At 35.3% G+C, this 25,839-nt stretch overlaps 1 protein-coding gene across 3 annotated transcripts; it reads right to left on the bottom strand.

Moving 5' to 3' along the window:
- Nucleotides 1–13,853: 13,853 nt before the first annotated feature.
- On the bottom strand, nt 13,854–25,746 carry LOC132038930 (uncharacterized). 3 transcript variants are annotated; one of them, XR_009410316.1, is made up of 17 exons: nt 25,491–25,746; nt 25,352–25,386; nt 25,156–25,250; nt 23,488–23,585; nt 22,460–22,556; nt 22,292–22,381; nt 22,141–22,203; nt 21,955–22,029; nt 21,808–21,873; nt 21,657–21,734; nt 19,510–19,620; nt 19,329–19,406; nt 19,094–19,213; nt 17,951–17,994; nt 17,752–17,809; nt 16,736–16,803; nt 13,854–14,206 (listed from the first exon to the last, which is right to left on the bottom strand). XR_009410316.1 is itself a non-coding variant. In XM_059429425.1 (16 exons), the coding sequence occupies exons 1-16, from the start codon at nt 25,521–25,523 to the stop codon at nt 14,198–14,200; spliced, it is 1,167 nt and encodes a 388-aa protein (XP_059285408.1). In that variant the 5' UTR covers nt 25,524–25,744; the 3' UTR covers nt 13,854–14,197. The 3 variants fall into 3 exon arrangements, 1 of the variants encoding a protein (XP_059285408.1); XR_009410315.1 differs by having other exon boundaries at nt 25,156–25,267; nt 25,491–25,745; XM_059429425.1 differs by lacking the exon at nt 16,736–16,803 and having other exon boundaries at nt 25,156–25,267; nt 25,491–25,744.
- Nucleotides 25,747–25,839: the final 93 nt, after the last annotated feature.

Below are 25,839 nucleotides of genomic sequence, written 5' to 3'. Positions count from 1 at the left end.
CCGTTCAACTATTCTATCACTTGTACGTTCTTCGTCAATGCTCACGTTCTACCTTCATTAGAGTTATAATATCATTAGGAAATCGATGACTTAACATACAGGACTAAAGCTAGAGAAAATTGGGCAGCATCTCCTTTATTTATACAACTTCCTCCATATCATATAGCAACTCCCAAACATCATTAATAACATTCACAACATTATAACGATAGCCTTTAATCACCTACATTACCCTTACTTCTCAATTTACTTCCAATCATTCATATTCATGGTCACAACACACGATTACATTCATTCATATACGACATATATCCCATGTTCTCAACATCATTTATAACATGATTATAATCATAATGTATCAAGAATCATGACTCAATTCAACCATTTACTCAAAAGTGACACTATTCCACATCTATGACCCATTCTCTATTTCCTTCTACAATCCAAGTGTTTCAACTTTCAAATACCTTAAACAACATGGAAACATCATAAACTTACCTTGAAAGGTGTAGGAATGAACCTTGGGTGCAAACACTTCACTTGAGAAAAACCACCAGTTTCACCTTCACTTGGATTTCTTGTTTTGGATGAACTTTGATGGGTTTCTTACACTTGATTCACTTAGTTTGATGTAGTTGATCACTAATTTCTCTTGTAATCTTGTGGGAGAAATGTAGAGAGATGTTTTATAGAGAAGTGGAGTGAAAGGTGAAATGAAATAAATGAAACTTGGATCCTTATTAAATAACACATTTCGGCCCGACTGAACATACGGACCAACATACGATCCGTATATTTTTCATCGGCCGTATGTCTGGACCGTATGTTTGGTCCAGTGAGGTGTGCCATTCTGGGCTGAACCTACGACTGGACATACAATCCGTGTATTTTATACGGCCAGTATGTTTGGCCGTATAATGTCCAGTGATTCCGAACTTGTTCTCGTCGACTCGTTTGATCTCCAATCCTTATGGAACCTTCTTAACACTTGTTTAACACCTCAATACCAATCTAAGGGACGTTATAATTCTTCTCCAAAGCCTCATTAACTTATTGTTAACTCGCTACTCGTAGATTCTTTCCGATACTTATCTTATGCATTGCCTTCTCTTGGCAACTTTCTCGTCTAACATCGAATGTCTTTGAAGTCTCACTTAAGGTCGTCAAATGTCATTCTTTACTTATTGAAACATCGCATACCTCGTACTCTTCGTTAATCTATTCACTGTGCATCAACGAAAAAATTTTCGAGGTGTAACACTAACCTACCATAAAAAACAACAATGGTATGCCTGAGTACTTCGTACTCAGTGAGTGCCTCGGGGACAATAAGTAATACGAAAATAGAGTACAATAATATATAAAGAAATCGATCCCGAAAATCATGTGAAACCAATGTAAGAACAGTTATTCGGTTTTGTGTATCTCAATAAGAATTATCAAAACTGATTATAAGGCCTCTTGTCAAGGTACAACTTCAAATATGCCTTTCAATTGATCATAATTAACAACAACAATTCCATGAGAAAGTAAGAATGTCACATATGCCAATACAGGCCCAAGAATCAAGCACATCAAAGGGATAACCGTAGAGGTTCCCTTGTCACAACGCACCACACCGAAATATGTACTTCTCGGTGGCTATCCTTCCTCCCGAATAGCTAGGCATAATCACACCCCAGGTAGCGAACCCGAAAGTGGCCACTCTTTCTCCTGAATGGCTAGGAATTATCACACTAGGATCCATAGTGGCTACCCTTCCTCCCCAGTAGCTAGGCCAAACACAACAACAAAGTTCATAGCATAGAAGCCGATTCACAATTTGTCTCATAGTAGTCGAACCATCAATTAACATTAAAGTTCATTAGGTCATTACGAAAATTCATAGTTTCATAGATAATCTTGAAGATGTTTCTACTTCTTTCAACAAGATTCCATTGTCATAGTTCCTTTTTAAAACATCCATGCTAGCAATTAACCCTTATTAATGACCATCTCTTATAGAAAAAAACGGTTATGATTTCATGTACGTATATAGAGGATAATACAATCAGGGTTTAGTGTGGGCTTTCCCCTTCACGCACACCAACCACAATCAAAACATGAATTAGGGTTTTGTATGAAAAGTTCACCTTTTTATTCAATAAAGAACTTTGGAGAAGAAGAAAAGCATACATAATAAGGTTTTTAAAAGAGAGACATACGTCAAAGAAGGTTTTCAAAAGAGACATACGTCAAAGAAGGTTTTCAAAAGAGACATACCTTAATTAAGCTTACGTAACTCAACAATTTACTTTTACAATGAAGAGCACCCAAAACCCTAGCTTGATGTCACCTTGAGAAGGATTACTTTGCAAACCCTAGGTTTTTCATTCAAGAATCATGTTAAGAGTTATGGGTTTAATGCTAGGATTGATTAATAATGTTAAAGATGTTCTTACCTTTATGTTAAGAGACGTGGAGAAAAGATTTTCGTCCTTAGGGTTTATGGGAATAAGAATAACTCATAAAATTAACTAAATCCCACTATTTATATACACAGTTGGCGGCTAGTGAAATACGGCCAGAGTTTACGGACCGTGTTCTACAACCGTATTTAACGATTAACAAAATAGTGGGCAGTCTAGGGAACGAGTGAAATACGTCTAGAAATACGGGTCGTATTTCAAATTACAGGCTGTAAACTCTATCCGTATTTTATGATAGCAAAACAGTAAGCACCCTAGGAAGGCAGTGAAATACGCCCAAGGAAATACGGACCGTATTTCAAATTACGGGCCGTAAACTATGGCCGTATTTTACATTTAACGAAAACAGTGAAGTCCAATCCTCCAAGACACTTTCACACTTAACTCAAATTTTTCGGAGTGTCACATTAGGGGAAGGTCAATAGGGGTAAAATAGTCAAAATAGCCAAAACAACCTAACGGGTCCTTACAAAAAAAAAAGTCTTTAAAGAAAATTTAGAGCTTAGGTATTGTAATTTCAAGATATAGTTTGCAATATCCTTGAAAAAATAAATAACGAACGATAAAGTTTAAGCCAACCATACTAACAAAAAAGACTTGAAAAATAAGTCTTTTAATTAGGGCTTAGGTCTTTTAATTTCAACACATAGTTGGCAATATGAAAAATAAATAACAAACAATAAAATACTAATTTAAATGTTCTCTATATAGATACGACATTTCTATGGATCCTGGCTTCACCACGGGCCTGTCGTTCACCCAGTACCCTTTGATCCATCCCTACTTAGATAAAGAGCTATGGAGAGGAAGGTTGAATATTGTTCAGGTGGTGCATCCACGCCGAATGCGTGGAATGTTTTTGTGTCACGATTTCCTCCCACATCCTGGCATAATAGAGTGTCTGTCTCTATCCAGTCTTTATAGTGTTGGTTGGATACAGTTTGATCGGTCATTATGGCTTCCATGGTCGAGTGGTGAAGGCCAAAGACACACACCTTCGACCTCTGTGTCGATGAGGACACAATCCTGCTACAAGACGTGGAGATCATATTTGGACTGCGGATAGATTGAGAGCCATCATACATTTAGAAAGGAGAGAGGCCGAATTTATACTGGCGGGCAGAGTTGTTCAGGCTCACCGACTTCTAGTCAGAGGAGATTTAGGTGTCAAGTACCGACTGAGTGAAGTTACCTGCTTTCTGTACATACTTAATTTAGCAAACTAAGGAGGCCCCTATTATAGTTGCTACTGAGATTAGAGGGTTGATCATCATGCCTGTTTGTATATATTAATTATATTCGGGGGTGTCTTGTTCCTGAAAATGTCGGAGAACTTGGTAAACTTACACTTATTGAGGCTTTTAGACCCTCTGCATGTCCTGGGAACTACAGTCGAGGAGGTGTTATTCTGGTGTTCCCCTAAAGATCGCTATGTCGGGCGTTTGTTGGTATCGTACGTGATATCGATGGATTTCTTCCTCTCCTCCAGGTAACATGTTTAAGTGTGGATTTCTATCTTCTAAAAATATCCTTTGAAACAATGACAAAAAAAATTGTATTTTTTCATGGCACTTTCAAATTTGGACTTGGGAGAGATTTCTACCTTTTCAGCCTACGAGTAGGGTGCCCGCTGTGCCCGAAGGTGAGAATGTACTTGAAAATAAGGCATTGCCCACTGTGCGAGGAAGTGGACGGGAGGGAATGTCCTACACAAGGAAACACACCACTCGCTTCTTGCATAGAGAGATCAGCTTGATCATATGACGGTTGGGCAGGTAAAATTCATGTTTACTTTATTACTTCTATATTTATGTTTTTCCTTGATATTTTCTAATTTCTAGTTGAATTCTGTAACTGTTTGTATGGACGTCGTACACTGTGATCATGCATACATTGCCGCCTGATTGCACGGGTGGTTAGGCCTGTGGATGTCAACGATCCCAATGATACGTATGAATATTGAAGACGAGTACACGCCCGATCGTGTCTTGCAGCAATTCAGGCATGTGCAACATGCACTTGTATTACCCGAATTGAGCATCGAGCACCATTAGCATGATGACCAATCGAGAGTTGACACTGCTTTTATTGCCAAGATGGAATAGTAGGTCGACTATTAGGATGATGGCAACATAAAATCACAGTGGTTAGCGAGGAGGCTCCCATCGACTATTATATGACGTGGTATCAAGGTATCACGTGCTTGTTGATTGGCAACCCATTCGTCGTATTCCATATAGTCTAGGATTCATCGCATCTGTAGGGCAATACGAGGCATTGATAAATTTAGTAAATCTCACTTCTTGTTTAATAGTCTTTGTATATAAATTTTCTAGGAATAACTAATTAATATTCAAAACACATGAAAGTTAGGGCCATACAACGCATGCACTAGTGGGGATAGATGCTCAGTTGGACTCCAAGAGGGTCGAGATAGGTCTGGAGATTATTCATATAGTTGTCGAGATATTGTTGAGGGCACAAGAGGCCGAACAAAGTGATGAGTTGCTTGTACCAGCAAATCAGTACCAGCCGCCACCCAATGTACAACCCATGCGGGGACGTGGAAGCGGACCTGGACATGGTGGGGTACCTAGATGCGGACATCATGGAGGACAGGCTAGCAAAGGAGGTGGCCGAGGAGGTCGCCTTCACGTTGTATATGAGCCTACCGCTCCAGGTCCCGCTAAGATCTTTCGACTTCAACACACCAATTTTCGAATACACCTCGATCTTCCTCTCAACCGAGCCAACACGCCTACGTCCCCTACGGGGTGATGACATGGATTGGCATGCTCTCCACACATAATTAGAGGGCCCGCCTGCGTAAGATTAGCAGCGTGACAAATGTCTACATATATGTGCCAGTTGGTGTTTAACAATTTAAAATACTTCTTTTAAATATATGTACCATTTTATACAAAATACTTATTATTTTATATTTCTCAAATATCTTGGGGTTCGTAGATATTCCATCCTGGACACCTTTAAGCCAGCCACCCAGGATCCCCTGGAGACACAGGTTAAATTTTTAATAAGAAAAAGTCAGGTTTCCTTATAGTCTCACAAATAAGCTATATTTTCCCTTGTCATTCAACTTTAGGGTCATATTTGCCCTTGTACTATATATTTGGGCCATATTTATCCTCCATCTGTTAAATCCCCTTGTCCCCACCTTCATTTTCTTACGTGGCACCTACATAGATTTCTTTTATCCCAATTTAATCTGGTCACATTAAACCCGACCCTGTAATAAAAGAAACCCAACTACCCCCCCCCCCCCCGATGTCTTCTTCCGCCACACCTAACCCCCAGTCATCTGTATCTTGAATCAACGCAAAACAAGAAAAGTGAAGAAAGTTGGGGGAGCTAGAAATGGAAGAAGCAGCCATAGGCATGGAAAAAATCACATCTTTTGAATATTGATTAAAGACCCACAAAGAATAACACAATACAAAGAAATCAAATGAAGAAAAGAAGCAATTAGAATTGTAAATGACGTGGTGGGTATGGAAAGAAAAAACAAATATTTTGAACATTGAAGGGATGGGCTAGCAGAGAAATAAGAATGAAAGACGAGATGGGTGTGGGGTAGATTTGAATGGGGGAGTGAAGGGAAGTTGCAGATGTGGGGGAGGGGGGAAGGGGTTAGGGTAAATATGGCTCTAAAGTTTGATAACAAGGGCAAATATATATATATATATATATATATATATATATATATATATATATATATATATATATATATATATATATATTTTATTTTTTTAAAAGTATAACGAATGGAAAAATATAACTTATTTGTGAGAGTACATGAACAAATCTGACCTTTTTCAGTTTTTAATAATATCTAATTCTTTCAATATATGTTAAATATTAGTTTAACTTAAAAATATTTTTTAAAGATTTCTTCAGACAACAACTAGGACACCGCCCAGGAGCCGATACCACCGAGGATCTTGCTCGTGAGATCGTTTCGGACCCTACACCACACCCCTCTCAGAAGCTTGTGCAGGACCCCATCGAGACACATGATAAATTTTTTAATAATACTTAATTCAATATGATTAGCTTAAATTAATACTCATTTTTATATATTTTCCAGGTTCATCCTTTGACACCTGTTGTCCCGTCTCTAGACAAGGTCAATGGGGCCGATGATGTCGATGACTTTGATCTCATTGATCCCGACAGATTGACTCATGTCTCACCATGACCGAAATACAACAAGAAGGACAATATGATAAAGGGGGGCAAAGAAAGGAAAGGGACGTGATAAGGCGGACGATCATGTCTTAGAGCATCATCCTATTAAGAGGAGGAAGGAAGGGGATAACCCTGATGGCTAGGGTGGTCAGGATTACCTTAAGCCGAGAACCAACCTGAAGCATACGACATGTGGTACCCATTGACGATTGTATATATGTAATTAAGTTGTATAGTTTAAGTAAATATTATTTTTTTCACGTATCTATTTTTAATGATAAATATTATACTAATTTTATTATTCATTTTTTTTATTAACTTGTATGACATCCTAAATTAATAGTAAAAAATAAAGATACCCACATATTCGAAACCAAATTATGCATTAACTTGGGATGTTTCTAAAATTCATAGTTATACCTTCTTTTTTTTTGCGCGGGTTGCCCTTCATTTGGTGTGGTCTTTAATTTTTGCCCTTCTCCCTTCAAATTGGTGGTCTTTAATTTTTGCCCCTCACCTAACACCCCGAGGTTGTGGGTTCGAACCCCTGCTCAGTAAAAAAAAAAATCGCAAGGCAAAATTTTGCAAATCAGCCCAGCAAAATTCTACACAGGCAGAATTTCTGCCTGAAGGGCAAAATTTAAAGACCACCCCAAGCGAAGGGCAATCCTGCAAATTGCCCTAGTTATATTGGTTAAAACAACTAACTAATAATTATCATGTTAACTAAATAACATAAAATAGGATCAACGAATAAATTACCAACTAATTCTAAACCCCAAAAAATAACGCACTTAAACCTAAACGTTATAAATAAATAACTAACAATTACATGCTTATTAGGGAGTCCTATAACGCATTAAATTAGTGCATTATAGGAGTTACAGTGATCGTAACTGCCGTTAGGCGTAGTTCGTTTAACGGACCCCTATGGCACACTAAATTAGTGCGTTAAAGGTAGATTTTGGAAACTAAATTTTCGGCCGTCACTTTGGTACATTTGGTCTTTTTTACGTTATTTGGGTTCCTGGTGTAAGTATTTAATTTTAATGTACTAAGATATATTCAAAAGTAAGTTATGTTAGTAGTATTTAGTGTAACTAGTTAACTTATTCGCTCTTCGCGCGGTTAAATATATTTTTGTGAATGTTATTAATACAAAAAGAATTTAAAATGTTATAATACCAAATTCAGTGGATAACACATAGAATGCAAGATATACATAAAAAAAAATGATATGCTGAAACAATCATTCACGTGAGTAACCTTTTCTCCGGTTTGTTCATTTTACTATCCAAATGAATAATCATTATTACAAAGGGATATATTTAAGTACTAATCTTAATTACTTACCTGCGCTTCACACGATTAGATACCACTAAATTCACAAAATGTTTAATAAAAGATATGAAAATGTATATGATAACAAAAACAAAAAACAAAATATATAATCTAAGACCGGACACCTATGGAAAAGATCAAAAACAAAGGTAAAAAGAATATGGGTGGGTAGCTTTGAACACAGATGGGGCTCTTCGAAGGAGTATTTTGATGGGAAATGCAGGCCGCGTATTTCGTGATTCTGATAGCAGGTGGCTTGGAGGATTTTCAGTCAAAATTGGAGTTTGTACATAATTTAGAGCAGAGCTATGGGGAGTCCTCACTGGCCTTCAGGACGCCTGGGATAGGGGTTGACGCCGAGTTGCCTTGCAAATTGATAATTCTAGTGTAGTTCAGGTCTTTGCAGGCTGGAAGAACAGTGCCTCATCGGAATGGTGATATTGTCAACCGCATTCGTCACCTCTTGGCTAGGGTGGTCTCTGTTGCCCATATTTACAAGGACGCTAATTCGGTTGCTGATGGGTTGGCCAATTTGGCGTTTAGTCAAGAGTCTCGCTTTGAATGGCATTCACACTTGCATTCTAGCATTTCTTTGCGTGTTGCAGGAGATGTTGTTGGGGTCTCATTCCCTCGCCTAGTTTAGGGCTAATTTCTTGTTGTTTTTGTTCTCTTTCAAAAAAAGAATAATTATACGTGAAAAAACAGAACAAAAACATAAATCTAAAAGAAAAAGGGCATTTCGTAGTTTTTATAACGATGATGCTTTGTATCTTCTCAACTGAAAGAGAAGCTGGCATACATTTAATTGAAAAGATGTGGAGTAGTAATTGAATATTATACATAAACAACAATATTAGTTGCTGTAAATTATTTGTAAATTATATGTATTAGTAATTGTATGTAGAGATCTTTGGTGCTTTTAAAATAAGCAGAGGGGAAAAAAAAAAAAACTTGACCGTTCAATTAATTTCATAATGATATTCTGATTCTGAACTTGCAAATTTGGCAAACAAAATTGGCATGAAGAGTTGAAATAAAACCTTTAAGACTTGCAAAATTTTATAGTAACAAAAAGCCATCGAACAATACTTTATTGTCGTCTTGATAATTAGGGGTGTTCATGGTTTGGTTAGAAATCGATCCAAACTGAAAATCGAACCAAACCAATTAAATAAATTAATATTTACTTGGGTTGGGTTTGGTTTGGTTTTAATTTTTTTAAAACCGATAATATTTGGTTTGGTTTTGGTTTTACTAAAAGCAAACCGAAGAAAAAATCGAACCGAACCGATATATTTTATAATTATATATATACAATACATTAATTTTTATAAATACTTTTAAATAATTTGTATACTTTTTAAGCATAATTTTATTTATCTCTAATAACGTGATGAACTTTATACCTTAAGCCCATTTAAAAAAGAAATCCATAAATTCAAACTCATTTATTCAAAGAAACAACCATAAGATTTACCTAGATTTATTTTTTGTATTTCTTATAAACTTTATTCACTTCATTAAAATTTATAAATCCTAAGACATTTTCTCCATAATCCAAGAAAACTATAGCTACCACAATAGAAAGGTAATAATGAATTATAAGTTGGAAAAGGATAAAAAATTATTTCCCAATTGTAGGAAAAAAAACCTGAAAGAGAGAAATACCGTTAGTTTTCTTAAAAACCGACCCAAACCGAACCTAACTGACTACAACCAAACCGTTGGATATGTGTTATATTTGATTTGATTTTAATAATTTTAAAAACCGATTAGATTGATTTGGTTTTGGTTTTGGTTTTGGTTTTAACCCAAAACCAACCCATTAACACCCATATCGATAATAAGTCTTGTTGAAGCACCAATACCCAACCGCGATATCAACAGCTCAGTCTTTTCATTCTTCTCTTCACTCTTGATGGATCTAAAACTAATCTCTGTCTTTCTCGATCTCAATAAATATATTTACACAACAAATTTGAACTATCACATAAACGTCATTACGTATGCATGAGCACGAGTAAAGTAAATATATGTTTCTATACATCCCGAATCGACTGAATAGATCGTGACTCATGAATGTATACATATGCTTGTGAATTGAAACATATATACAGAGAAAGGCAAAGAGCGCCTGGAATATTTACTTGTATCACTGTATGACAAAAACGATGTCCGTTGAAAAAGACTTTAATTTGGAGTTTTTGCTTTCATTTTATCTCGATAGCCTAACCTGTTGTATCACGTGACTCAAAATGGTGAAATCAGAAATAACATTGGTTAAACCCTCAATTTAGGATTAAAGCATACAGAGTATAAATTGAATAAATGAGAAAAAAAATTGAACAAAGAACAGAACCTTTCAGCAAAATAGTTGTAGCCACCTCATGATAATCCATAGTGATTATTTCCTTGCTTACATCAAATATCAGATCCTTTGAGAAGAGCAAAATTTTCATTGTTGAAAATTTTATCCCACCCAAAAAAAAAAAAAAAACTCCAAAATGTTGAAGTGCTCCTGAGATTCAATTATACTACAAAGAATAGCTATAATTCATGATGTGAAGTTAAAGATAGACACTTGTACCCAGATGCAGAGAGGGAAATTCTTGAAAAGGTGCATAAAGGGGTGGCTTTAGTTTTTCTCCTACAGGCCAACCATTGTGAATGGAGACATACGCTAGAGGCGTGACTTTAGTTTTTCTCCCGACGACGATGACTGCTAAGCTTTTTGGGTTTATTTCTTTCATTTTATTTAAAACACTTTCCACCGAATAGGCTTGAAACTTACTGTACGGGAGAAATAGAAACATATTTGTAACTGATATGAAATTAATGATTTTATTAATTGATGTTTAATGAAATTCAATAAATAGGGTAGTGTATGGTTAATATTTTAATTAGAAAATAAAGGGAAAATAGAAAAGCCAAAAAAAAGAAGAAAAAGATAAATAGTATTCTAGACCATAGAGAGGTGACACATCACTTTATTTATGCCTAATTTTATTAGATATATAAATTAGTCTGCTTTTCATCATTTCCTTCACATTCGTCTGCTTTTCATCATTTCCTTTTTTTAACGGCTGAAAGGAGTGCACTAAATTACTTTTAGACTAAAGTACATGCTTCGACTAAAAAGCACTGTAGGGAGCCTGGTGCATAGTGTCGACAGGGATACAACATTATCCAAACAGCTAGTGTCTATTTCCTTGACTTTCTCGCGTGATTTTTTGTATGGTTGCATATCTGTTTGGTAAGGCAAACAGGTCAAACCCACTCACTGACCACTATTTCCTCACTATCATATCAGTCATGGTGGTAAGATAGTACACCATCAGCAAATTAATAGGACCATTAGGTATTTAGACACATTTCAAATGTCAATCAAATAGATTAAAAAAGGAAAAAATTTCAGAAATATACAATTTGCTCATTTATATTAAAAAAAAATAGTTCAAAACTTACATTGCAAAGCTTTAGCCCAAAAACACTTTATACAATATTATACACTTATATACAAAAGACATGTACATTATATATATAGGTGTTTGAAGATGTATAATGTGTAGATATATACACTAAAAAATATTATTATACAATATTATACACAAAAATACGCACGTATACACATTTATACATACACTAAAAAAATACTATGATTATATAATATTATACATGAAAATACGCACGTATACACATTTATACATACACTAAAAAATATGATTATTCAATATTATACACGAAAATACGCACGTATACACAATTATACAAATATGTGAACTTATACACATTTATACCCACTTATACAATTTATACACAATTATACATTATTGTATAAGTGGTATAAACATAGATCCGGACTGATTTTGAATAAGAATTGCACTTTTATACAAGACAAATACATTATGTATATAGGTGTAAAAAAAAAAATATAGTAGTATATAAGATGTGTGTATACACTCATATACACTATTATATAATAATATACACTAATATACAAAAACTAACTTCGTCTTCTTCCTTGCGTCTCTTCTGAAGTTTAACTCAAATCTTCAAATCTTATTAAATCTACTCCAAATAACTTCAAATTTAAGTTTTGAACTCCTCTTGATGTTTCCAATCAATTGGAGCACCACCTAATCCAAAAAACTAATAAACTCGAAAAATCCAATTTCCACCACCATCTCCTGCTACTCCACATCCTCTCTCTGCGCCTCTCTCTTTTTACACGCATCTAACACCATCTATCCAAAAAAAAATTAAAAAAAACATTTCCGATCATTTAAAAGCACAAGATATACTAGAAGAAAAAGTTCAATAATATGTGTAACTGAATCGAAAAGAAAAATACCTTAAAATAGGAGATGTTAATAAGATGATCTAGGGTTTCACAATAATCAGATATATATTAGTCTTCTTTTTCTCTGACTATAATTCCGATGATGAGGGTTTTGAGTATGGGAAGAGGTGTTAGAGGAAACGGGGCAGAGAGAGAGAGAAGAAGACAACAACAACAATCCAGTGAATCTCACAACGTGGGGTCTGGGGAGGGTAGAGTGTATGCAGACCTTACTCCTACCAATGTAAAACAGCTGTTTTTGAAAGACCGTCGGCTCAATAGAAAGCATAAACAGAGGTCAGATAGGCCAAGAAATTCAAAGCGATATGGCAACGAAAATAACGAAAGCGACTAAACCATGATGAAGCAGTTTGCAAAGGGACAGTAGCTATCATTGATAAAATAAGATAATCAAAATACAGGAAATAATAGATAATAGCAAAAATCAAAGTACAAGAAATTATAGCATGATAATGCGACTACTAATAAGAAAGGATAAACGAGACTATCTACTAGCCTTCTACCCTAATCTGAATCCTCCATACCCTCCTATAAGGTCATGTCCTCGAAAAGAAAAATACCTTAAAATAGAAGATGTTAATAAGATGATCTAGGGTTTCATAATAATCAGATATATATTAGTCTTCTTTTTCTCTGACTATAATTCCGATGATGACGGTTTTGAGTGTGGGGAGAGATGTTAGAGGAAACGAGGCAGAGAGAGAGAGAGAGAGGAGGGGGGGGGGGGGTGTCGGTCATTTTTTGTAAAATTTAAAAAGGTAGGTCAATTTTAATAACATTACTACCCTAATTAACATACAACGTAATTACACCTTTGCATTAGTCCAACACATTTGTAAGAATTACACTCAACAATCTTGCAAATAAGTGACTTGAATTTTTGACCCTCGTTTGCCCCACGGGTATACTTTCAAGGTCAAAAGTCAAAAGGGTTATCCATGGGACAACTCATTAAAGTTGAAGTTTTTCTCAGGGAACAAATCAACCAGCACACACTTCCAAGCCATTCGTGTAAATCACCTGATTCGAATAATCACAAAATTGTTTTTCTACAATAATCAAAAGATTAAGATTATTGACGTGGTTTAGCAATCAAAAACAGCTAGCTTTCCACACTAGAGCAAAAATGTTACTCCTAAGTCCTAACTATCATTGTAAATCAACAGTTCGCTCACGGTTTAAAGCTCACTGATCTCTTTGCTCTTAATAATATAAGAATACAAGTTCATGAACTTTATGATGTCTTAAGAGGAAGCTACCACTCACCATCTTTCAACCGTCATTTCTTTTCAAGAAATAAAATTCTTACAACAAGAGAAGATGGCACACTCAGTGGCACAAACATTTTTAAAAGTTCCGATTTGAACATAAAATGTAAAAATGTCAAAGTCAAATATTATTACTTTCAAGAGCTTATTTAAGAAGATAAGAAATAGGTAAGAGCGAGATATAATGAGCTGAAAATTAGGAGAACGAACTGCAGTCAAGAAACTAATTATGAAGACAAAGTTACAGAGAGATTAAGATACTCTTACGGGATTGGGGCTTCATATATAAATATGGTAGGTTGAATTAGCATCCGGGAAACCAAAAGAACTATATCAGCTATACCACGTAAAATATTACAGGGACGAATTGCCAACTACAGATGACATCATCCTACTGCTCCATCAGAGTATTGAACACAGCTACCATGAAGTAGACATATGTCTACCTGCCTAGGTGCTAGCAGTTCATTAGCATCAGAAAATATTGCCCCTATATCACCATTAAGAAGAATTAAGGTCACATCCAGACTTAAGGTTGTCCAAAGTTGGAACCTTCACAGCCCCTGTAAGCAAGGAGAATAAACAGCCATTTACTACTAACTAAATTGCACAAGCAGGCAGTCCTTCAGCATTATTTCTCATCATCACATCATTTTTCGACATAGTACACATAGGATAACTAATAAGAATAGACAAAGGTTCAACGCTTGAGCTTACTTTGAAAATGGCAAACAAGGATGTAACATGCTCTATCAATTAGCACACTATTCAGCTTCATGATTCTATTATTATTGAACCATGAAAAATAAGCTTTTCTAAAATATCATTAATGCAAACCATGCAGTCCCGTGATTAATTAGTTAATGGTTGAGGAGCAAACATTAAAACTTTAGTTTTAGCAGAGATACTTCACTTATTTCGAGAGGTCTCCATTTAGGGAGATCTAAATCCATGGTAAAATTACAAGTGTATCGAGATCCGACTCCCGTTGCATGTATATCCATTCAAATAGATACTCAAGAGAGTTCACTCCTACAAATACTCTCTGGCAATTGCAGCTTAGGTTATTTCGGTGTCACAGGTTTTTTTTGTCCAATACGATGATTAAGCATTTTCTTTCGTTTCCTAATCCTTTTACTTCTTTGGTACATATGATTCTAAAGTAGGAAATTTTCGAACAGAATGTAGTTTTGATTTTCTTCATCTTACTAGTTATGCTCAACTAAATCCTAACTTTAGACTACTATTTAATAGTGTTTTAAAAGGCGGGGGCGTTTTACATATGCCTCGTCGAGGCGTGAGGCCCATGTGTATTTAATTTTTAGTATTTCATAAAATAATATAATTACAATAAATATTTTTAAATAGGTAAAATTACATTAAAAAAATAAAAGAAAACTGTATATATATATATATATATAGTGCACGTGTGTGCGCGCGCGATCCTCAACACAAAAAACTAATCAAAGCAATCCATTATACGCCACATACAACTTGTAATTATATATAACATAATTTTACAAGTATAAACAATACAATGAAATAAAAGCTATAATGAAATGCAAATCAACTCTAATATCTTGACTTTCAAACACTGAAAAAATCACAGTTTCTTAAAACACTAATACTATCATACTATTCATTTTATCTACCTATAAGCAAATAATCAATAAAATTTATCAATATTACAATTAATACGTAACTTCTTCATGAACAAAAAATAAAATTATATGATAATTCTGATATGTAGGACTGAAGACAATGACAAGTGAAATGTACAATTCCGCTATGTATTTTTAAAAGAAATATTAAGTGATATTCATCCTCACAACGTTCTCAAATAGTATATCCAATACTACTTGTTATTTGAGTTACACCCAATCTTCTTATTTCTATAGATGAAAAACTATGAAATATTATTTTTTTGTTAAACAATTATGAGGGTGAATGATTTTAATTAAGGAATTTAAAATATAATTTGTGTAAGAACTGTTAGGCGAGCTCCGGGCATTGGTCGTTAGGCGTGTTTAGAGCGTACGGTCGGGCGCTTAGGGTGTAAGCCTCACCAGAAATAAGCCCCGTACGTTAGCCCCATGGCGTTTTGCCAGTGCCCAGGGGCAGGGCGAGCCCCGGGGCGAGTCCTGAAACTGTCTTTTAAAACACTGCTATTTAATGAAATCTCTTGCTGATTTTCCTTGGAAAAATGTTGTACAACTCTTCTAGGTGAGTCTCCTAAAAAACACAGCAGCACATATTTACTTTATTCTTCTAAGACCTCACTCCTCTGTGTTAATAATACTGTATCGGGAAAAACCCAAATTTGCCCTCTACTTTCCAAAATGGTTTTACATTTAACTTCTTCTATACTTTCCATTGGCAAAGTTGTTAGAAATGCACCTAATTCTAATGGAACTCCAGCTGGAACAAAAACAACCCGCTCAAAAATTTATAATTTGCAGGCATGGCTACTCATTTGGCCATATATCTCTATTTTCATAAATATATCATTGTCTTCTTCCCAAATTAGGCTTACTCAATGGCTACACTTTTTAAGTTTCTTCCAAAACAATTTCAGAAAAAAGAGAACTCTTTTCAAGCAAAAACAGAAACATCTTAGAAACAAATTTCAGACATAATGGTCTCACTGTTTTCCAGTTTCCATTTTAAGAAGGTAAAATCTAATAATTGTTACTTCCTAATTTCAATAGGGAGAAACAATGCATAAAAAGGAAGGGAAAAAACCAAACATTTTCCGGTAAATGCAGAAGAAAAGGATTTCCAAAACAAATTTAGAGAAAATAATTTGAAAATATTCCAATTTCAATGGAGCTTCAAGTTCCCTAATTTCAACTAAAACAAACGAGATTTATCCCTCTTACACTAGCACACCTCTCCAGATTTTCCTTCACCCCCTTTTCATCACTTTGTAATCTACAAAAAAAAAAAAAAAAAAAAAAACATAATACCCTTTACCCTATATAGTGACCCTTCACCAAAGCTTTAATCATTCCTTTTTTGTTCTTGATTCTTGAATTTGTGTTTGTTAGAAAATTTAAAAAAAAAAAAAAAAGGATAATAAAGAATAGACATACCATTAAAGTATCTGTAAAATGGATGCCCATTTTCCTTATTGCTTTCTTCTTCACTGGAATGCTGTTTTCTAACAGGTAAATAAGATAAGAATGTAGCTCAAAATTATGGATTATTTTTAAATTTTTGAAGTTTCTGATTTAGAAAAGTAATAATTTTTTTTAATGGATCTGTTTGTTTGTTGAAGATTGTGGTATCCAACTGAATCCAGCAGTCAGCTAATTGCTCAGCATAAAAGGGACCAAGATCTTCAAGTTGTTTATGAGGACTGTAATTCAAAAAAGGTAACTTTTGATTTAAATCTAATCTGTTTTCTGATTTTTTTTTTTGTGAGATCTTGCTTTCTGTATATTCGAGTTGATTGTAGATAAATTTGTCTTGTTTTCTTGAGTTCGAAGTTGATTCTGGAGTTTAGCTTTTGTTGAGTTCAATCTTTCTCGTTCTTTTGCAGTTCAATCTTTCTGGTTTTATGCATTTGGTTGTTATAATGAAAATAGAGATAATAGCCAAATAAGTAGCCATGTCAGCAAAAATATACATTTTTAAGCCTTTTTCGTCCCAGCTGGAGTTCCATTAGAAATAGGGGCAGTTTTAACTTTTAACAACTTTGCTAACACCAAGGATATTTTTGTTCGCAAAGTATAACAAAGGTTAAATGCAAACCATTTTGAAAAGTAGAGGGGTAAATTGGCCCTTTCCCTTTATATACGACAAATCCATTGCAATTTAGCAGCCATTGTATGAAGAGACCTGAATCCCAACCAAACCTCCCATCCAAATATACCACAAAGCTGCATGAGGATTTTATAATGTCATCAAAAACTGCGTATTGGAGTGGTCCTGGTGGCAGTGACCTTTCTTTCCTTTATTTTTTTTTTTTTTTTTTTTTTTAAAGGTTCAGAGCAAAGGCCTTGTTGTTTGATTTAAAGCCGCAAACACAAACAAGATTAGAATCAATTACAACAGTTAAGCCATACTTTCCACATGACAAGCTAAAACTAAATTGCACTGTTGATACCTCAGTAGGGGATGAAATGAGCAAGTCCCTCTCGGAATTCATATGGCCACTTAACCGCCTGCATTTACAGATTCACATTAGATAAAAGATTCAAACATTAGCTATTCAGGGGCTCTTGGCATTGTCCAGAGAAATGAAGAGCCTTTTTCCCTTTTTCATATTCTCTGAGGGAGGTGAGATTTGCCCCAGTATGGAGTACCTTGGCTTCTCAGACTTCGTAAGATGTTTGGACATAATTGATGCCTGCAAATTGTCGAATTCTTCCAAAGATCAGCGAGATTTTTCAACTAAAAGAGACGAGCATACTAAAGCTTGTCAATTAAACTAGTCAATTTCTGCTCACTAAGAAGTGAACTTCCTTCCTTTAATTGCAAAGAGTCTCAGTTGAAGGAAATAAGCTTTCCTGTCATAACTCATAACAACAGCCTGTTGATTTGGAGGACTTTTACAATTTCGTTTGAGCCACCTAAGGGATGGATGGAATCCCTCCACTTTTAACTAACGGTCTAGCGTTCGAGCCCTTGGGATGAAGAAATCCTAGTAGGGAGCGCTTCCTGTCCTTACATGGCATGACTCTGAATAAGTCAGGCCAATAGGTTCTGAATACCAGATGGTCAAAAAATAATTCCTTTGAAGCTTCTGTTTCCAGATTTATTTGCATCTTTTTCTTTAACAACTTAATCCAGCATCTCAGTCTTTCAAAGTTAAATTGTTCAGAATCCCACCCTAGAAATGGAAAAGGAAAAAAAAAGAGTTCCACCTGAGACAACAATTTTACGAATTGTGCCACTAAAAGTACATCAAGTGACTGTTGCATGCTAAATTTGAATGACCTAACAATTATAGGTTATCCACAGATGAATAAATATTGTTGAACATAGTCAACAGAGCTGTGAAATATGTTGCTTGATGTAAAGACAAGAAAGAGTAAAGGACTTCCGAAAAAAAGTAAATAAGTAAAGTCAACTGGGAGCTAAATCCATCTCAATTTATGGCTAGGAACTAGGTTAGCTTAGAGTAGCACCATTTCAGATAGCTAGAGCACTGATATTCCAGTGCCACCTCCATCGTATATCTAAAGATGAAGTTTCAGCACCATTAAGAATTTTCAGATTGCTAGGTTGGTAATAAGAGCATAGACATCAATCTGACTTCATTACAAACTAAAAAGCACTCGAATCACAACGTAGCACACAACTTGCCTCTTATTGACAACATCGATTCAGCAGTATGGCGGCAAAACAAAAAGTTTGCAAGTGCTAGTCGTGATGTTTGTGCAACCAGCAGTAAGAGCTTTCAAATTATAATGGAACTCCAACCCATAATGGTATAGAAAGAGTACCTGCTCTTGGATTATGCTCCTGGCCTCGACAAGCTGAGCTTCTAGCTCAAGCTCTCTCTCTGTCGCTTCTGAGGTAACTTCTGCACCCTTCTGTGCATCTTGTAGTTGACCCATTCGCTCCTTCAAATTTCAGCAAAGATATACAGGAGTTATTGCGACACATGATCTTTGTCATCTAAACATAGATAAGAGTACAAAGCATAATATCCCAATGCATAGTCACCTAATTTATTACCTTGATAGAAGCCATCTTGTTACGAAGACTTTCTTCAATTTGATCCCTAGCCATGTGGAGAGGCAGATCAAAAACATCCTGAAGAATTACAAATTCTTGACTCTCTTCGTGTCATTAAAAGGTACACCATCCTATAAGAAATTAACCAATCCTATTTGTCTCTTCAGAAGATAAGCCATACCGTTCTACCACCCAACGGGGACTGCAAGTGATCTGTGTCTAGCCTCTCATTGGTTGAAGCTGACTGCCTCGAAGACCCATTTGGGGCATTTAAGAACTCACGCATGTCAGCCTATAATAGGAAGGTCAGTCACATTCTCAACAAAAGCATTGCTTCAAAAGTTTGTATTACACGTGAAGAAAATTTGTGTAGTCATTCACTGATCAATATACACAAGGTTGTGTCTTGATTACAGCTGACTGCTCTGGAAGACCCATCTGGGGCATTTCAGAACTCACTCATGTCAGCCTATAACCAATAGGAAGGTCACATAAATAGAAAATTGTTTCAAAAGAATGTACCGCGTGAGAAAATTTTTAAAGTCAATACACAAGGTTGTGTGACAAACATATTTCTTCTGTACTGCCATGCTCGTACAGTTTCCCTTTTGTCTTCATTTTTTCCCCCAAAAATTGACAGAATTAATCAGCTAGGATTAAGACGAGAAGAATAGGAAAGATAATGAATTCACATTTTAAGTGAACAAACAGTAAGTATGCAGTATAGACTGAAAACATGACACTATAAATGGTACTGGCACTCGTAAATAAACAGGAGGAGTTCTTTACTCTTTCTTTTCATTATTTATTTATCTACTTATTTTTTTATTCTTTGGTATAACCTACAGTAAATATATCCAACAATAATTAAGAAAAAAGGAAGTACTAGAATCCATTGACCAGAGATAAACTCTCAGTTAAAGACAGGTGTATATTTAACTATGACATTGAACTCTTTAAATCCTTGCTTGCAAAAAGTCATATAAGTCGCACATAATATTAACTCTAGTAGAAGCTCAACACATAATGGTTTATCTGAATAGCTGGTTTCACGATACAGATACTGTGAGGTTTTAAGAAAACCACTAGCAGATTTTATGATCAATTCACCAGCTCCCAATGTCATTATGGCCAATATTGGAAAAACTGTATTCAACTTCCTTAAGCAGCGTTTGTTTGTGAATAGTTTCATAGGATCATGCAATGAAATTATGTTCCGTTTAAGTTTGCTCAAGAAGTTATTATAGAAAGTATTTTGGGAAAACAGCTTCTTAAAAAAGTGCTTTTACGGTATTTCAAAGAAAGTGCTTCCACTTACAAAACACAAAGAAATCTTCAAAACAACTACAATTATCCAAATACATTTCTTTTTTTTAGAAAACCCTTTCTCTAAATAAAAGTTCCAGAAGCTATCCAAGCATCTTTCACTGCATTTTTTTTGGGGGGTAAGTGTACCTTCTATCTCTCTTCCACGACTCTAAAGTTCCATAATTGATCAAAATTTTGAACATTTTAACACAAAAAAATACCCATAAATCTCACAGCACCAATTGCAGTTATCTAAGACATCTGGGATTTGTCATGCAAACAATCCTTCCCTCCCTCACATCTGATCCCAGAAAGATATGGACCTGCACCCTTATTCCCTCAACACTCCTGTAGTTATAAAACAACAACATACCCAGTGCGATCCCACAAGGGGGGTCTAGGGAGGGTGGGGTGTACGCAGACCTTAGCTCTACCTTGTGTGAGGTAGAGAGGTTGTTCCCGATAGACACTCGTTTAGTTATCTGACTAATATTTATATTCCATGTATCGAAACCTCCACTACCGACTGCGAAGAGCACATGTATTTGGTTTTATCTAACTTTTGAGCACAACATGCGGAAAGTGGAAGATGCTTAGAAAATTAGTTCTATTTGTAGTATGGTATATGAACAAACTCCGAACTAAAGGAGGCTATACTTGCTTGATATTTTGTCTTTCTATTCTTGAATAAGTTTAGAGGTGTCAGGAAATGATCTTTTCATTAAAATTATAAAGAATTTTGAAAGCAAATGTTAAATGAAAATTTTCAAACTTTTTTTTTTTTGGGGTGGAAAGTGCCTGGAGGCACATGTTGAACTGAAAAATCTTCTTCCACTCACTAAACACTCAGAATTAGAAGGGAAAAAAAAATTGCAATTATTGAACATGTTTTTCTTTTAGACAAACTTTATTCTCAAAAATGTTTTTCCAAAACTTTTCTCCATAGATTATCCAAACAGCACTACAGAAACAAGATACTAAATCTAAACGCTAAATTGCTGCAATGACTATTGAATGTACCTGCATTGATCGCAATAATGCCCTCAAATCAGCATTTTCTGCAGCTAATTCTTGATTTTTAGCTTCGTAGGCATCCACCTAATGGATAGACAAAATGATAAGCTTAGCTAGGAGAAGGATAAAAGTTTAACCAGGTCCATCAACCACTTACAATCTTCTTGTAGAAGTCATTGTCAGCCTTCTTCCCATTCCATGTCCCACGTTGACGCCCTTCTTTCTAAGAAACATATTAATGAAACTGTTACACTTCGGAATGCTAATGGGTACACCTACCGCACCACAAAGAAGCTGATGCTACCTGAAGTAAATTCATTATTTCCATGCCTGATCTGGATTCCTTCTTTTTCTCCATCAACACTTGATTTAGCCTCTCCTGGAAGTAGCACAACCCATCCACAAATTTAATATTTAATAGGTTGGAGATGGACAAAACATAGTTCTGCATATACAATGATAGTAAACAAAGATGAGAGAGAGATCTTACCTGTAACTTTATATACTCCTTTTCCTTTTTCTTCATTTCATGTATCTGCTGAGTTCTGACTTGCTATTTCAACAATATAATTCAGCATAGATGAGACCAGTTATGAGAAACACTACTTCATTACAAGCAGTAAAAATAAATAGTACTCGACCTGATTTCCAAGAACCATCCTCTGAAACTCATCTCTTTCCTTCTGCAACTTGTCAATTTGTGACTTCAAAGCTGCAGTAGCTTTAGCTTCCTACACACAAATTTTATATAAGATCAGCAAAGCATATATCTAGACTCCTTGGTTTTAAGAAAAGGTAGGCTTCGATACCTCTCTAGTAATTGTAGCTATCTCTCTATCTTTGGATTGTAGTTGAGATTCCAGCCTCTCCACTTTGGCCTCTAATCTTGATATGTCTGATAACAGTCTTTCAGAAGAAGAAAATGTAACAATTATTGGCCATCTTGCTCAGTTAAGAAAACATCAAGATAGACAGAAAACCACAAGTAGACCAAATACCAGTATCATTAAGGTCCAGGGTTTGGAACTGTATTCTTCTTGTATTCAAGATAATCCAAATGAAATGGCAAATACAGTAAACCACAGGAAAATGATTATGCATATTTTTGTAATTTAAGGTCAGAAATCCTCCTAATAATAGGAAGTATTCGGGTCCTGGTCAAATTTGCTTATATGTCTACCAATTGAATTGATCTTTTTATACTCCCCCTAATTCATTATGAGAAGCCCATGCAACGCTCAAAATGTTCTACTTGAGAGCACAAAGACATTGCATCCAAGGCTGGAAGAGGAAAGAAGTAACTTTTATTTTAATCGCAGAAGAAAAGCAATACAGCTCCGAAATCAAGGAAAGTTGCATCCAAACAACAACAAAATTCAATTTGACGAAACAAAATTTGTAAAGGACACCGAAGCCTTTTTACTGAGATAAATAACACACAAAAGATCAAAAACGAAAAAGGAAGTTGGGAAACCTAAAACTCAAAGTCACTAAGATGACACAAGAAAAACCAAATAGATATTGAAGGAATGTATAACTTAATATTTTCCAGTTCAATATTGCAAAGAACTTCTACAAACACTTACATCAATAACTGTAAACTACTTTAAAACGAATATCAATTTCTTAAATGGCTTTCCTTCTTCCATTTAAACAAATTCAAACAATCACTTAAGAGAGCCACTCCTCTTATATTTACTCATACACTAATCAGATCAAAGTTTAGACACGTAATATCCATCCAATCAAAAGAAAACCTAAGCAAACACAGCAAAGTTTGTCACTACAAGATCATCTTCACCAAGCCTAACAGAACTACTTGAGAAGTCTATAATACCGCTGTCTCTGCTCATTTGCAGACTCCCTGAATTCAATATCCCTCTGCCTCTGCTGTAATAGTGCATATACACAATTGCAGGTCCTCGCAATAGAAACCTACCAAATGAGAAATCGGTCAGATACAGAAAACAGTTCAGCCCAATATATATGACATTTTCTATACATCTCACAATGTTTAGCATCATTCCATTAATAATATCATTAACACAACTTTGAAGAGTTTCTTGCAAAGCATTCGTTTCCTTAGAGTGAGTTGGTTTTGAATGAAAACAAGTTTCATCCAAACTTTTATTGGTCAGTATTATGAATGGGAAACAATTCAAATGTGATATTTTTCCAATCCAATTAACTGTTCAACTACTATAATACTCCCTCCGTTTCAATTTGTTTGTCTTACTTTCCTTTTCAGTTCATTTAAAAAAGAATGCCTCTTTCCTTTTTTGGAAACTCTTTAATTCTAACTCTCCACGTGGATTTTAAGACCACAGGATTAAAAGGCATTTTGGTAGATTCTACATATCTTTAGTTTAAGACCACAAAGTTCCAAAGTCTTCTTCACTTTCTTAAACCCCGTGCCAAGTCAAAACCAGACAAACAAATTCAAGCGGAGGGAGTAATTTTTTTTTCCCACTAGAACTATCATAATACACAAATTAATGTTCTTATCAAGTGGTACAACATTAAATTTATGTTAGAAATTGAAATCATTTGAAAAATTTAGGATAGAGTTACTTGCCCCCATACCCACTCACAGTCGTTGCTTAAAACACAGTACACCCAGAAAAGGAATATTTTGAAGCAGAAAATCTTTTAGTTTTATCAGTTGGAATATTCAGCTTTCGCTATCATAGTTATATCAGTCACTTCACCTCCAAATCGAATTTCCGATCAAGAAGTCCAAACCCTAACGCATGGTTAGTAAAGGCTAGCACTTCACTAAGCATAGCATAATCACCCCTCCTCCCCGGCTCCCCACAGGTATACTATAATTTTCTGTAGAATACAGTGAGAACAAAAGAATGTTTTCCGCTTTTCCGTTGTTTGGTTGCCACTAAATATCTTGGAAAATGTTTTCCATAATAATTTAAGGAAAAACATTTTCTGGATCAATAAAAACACATCAAGGCATCCCCCCACTCCTCCACCTACCCCGCCTACCCCACCCCCCTCTCAAAAACCTCATGTTGTTTTGCTTTGAACATATGCAAATGCTCTTAAAATGACATTTTCCAACTTGCATGCCAAACACAAGAAAATGAGTTAGAATATTGAGCTTTCACTATCGTAGTTTGATCAGTCACTTCACCTCTCACTCGAATTTCCCATCAACATATCCAAACCCTAACACATGGTTAGTAATGGCTAGCACTTCAGTAAGCATAGCATAACAGGAGTTGAATTCCGGAAATCATGTTTGGCCATAAAATTCTGGAACACCAAAGGTTGTTTTCACTTTTTTCACTCCAAATAACTCACAAAAATTCAAAAACTACTCCTGTTCATGGACAAACACAACTCCAATTTCCAAATACCATTTTTCACTTTGAAAACAAGAACTAATTTTTCCAAATTTCACAACTTTCATGGCCAAACAGGCACTAAATTCTCTGTAGAATAGAACGAGAACAACAAAATAAAAAAGAAAAAGAAAAAAAAAATGTGGTACCGGGTCATGAGCAAAGAGATCAAGTGAAGCAGGGAATCCAAAGGTAACCAGTGTTTGGTTTAGATACTTAGCACAATGCTCCAAATTGTTGATATCTGCAAAATTACATTCACTACAAAACACAAAATCAGTACATTTTACACTAACCACATTGTAACAGATCAAAACCCTAATTGTTCTTCTTGTCTAGTATTACCTGATTCCCATACCGCTAGGTGGAGTAGATGCACGCTGTACAACAATTTTACAGTGTAAAAAAATATTGTCAGTGTGTGTGTTGGTTTAACATACAAAACAGTCAAATTAGAATGAGATAAAAGGGATTAATAAAATACTCTGAGATCGAAATCATTATCTGTAGGAGGCATGTTGATGTTGAGAAAAATCCAAGGGAGATAGATCTGAATGTTGTAGAAATTTGAAATTGAAAATAATGTTCCTTTTTTCAATTTTAAATGACGAGTGTAGTACTAGGAGTAGTTTTTATCATTTCATTTTCACTTTATCTGCCAGTAGTGGGACTCCACACTTTGGTAAAGCACAGTTGACACGACCGGCGGGTATGACGGGTCTGTATGGTGAACTTTGTTTTGACTACCAACTCCCTACCAGTAGGGGTATGCATGGATAGACTTAGTTCGAGTTTTTCAAATAAACTAATTATATCGGGTTTTTAAATGTATA

This window comes from Lycium ferocissimum, chromosome 12, assembly GCF_029784015.1.
Source record: "Lycium ferocissimum isolate CSIRO_LF1 chromosome 12, AGI_CSIRO_Lferr_CH_V1, whole genome shotgun sequence".
NCBI classification, from domain to species: domain Eukaryota; kingdom Viridiplantae; phylum Streptophyta; class Magnoliopsida; order Solanales; family Solanaceae; genus Lycium; species Lycium ferocissimum.
Note: the sequence above shows the minus strand (reverse complement) of the source record. Positions and strands in the feature narration are given on the sequence as shown.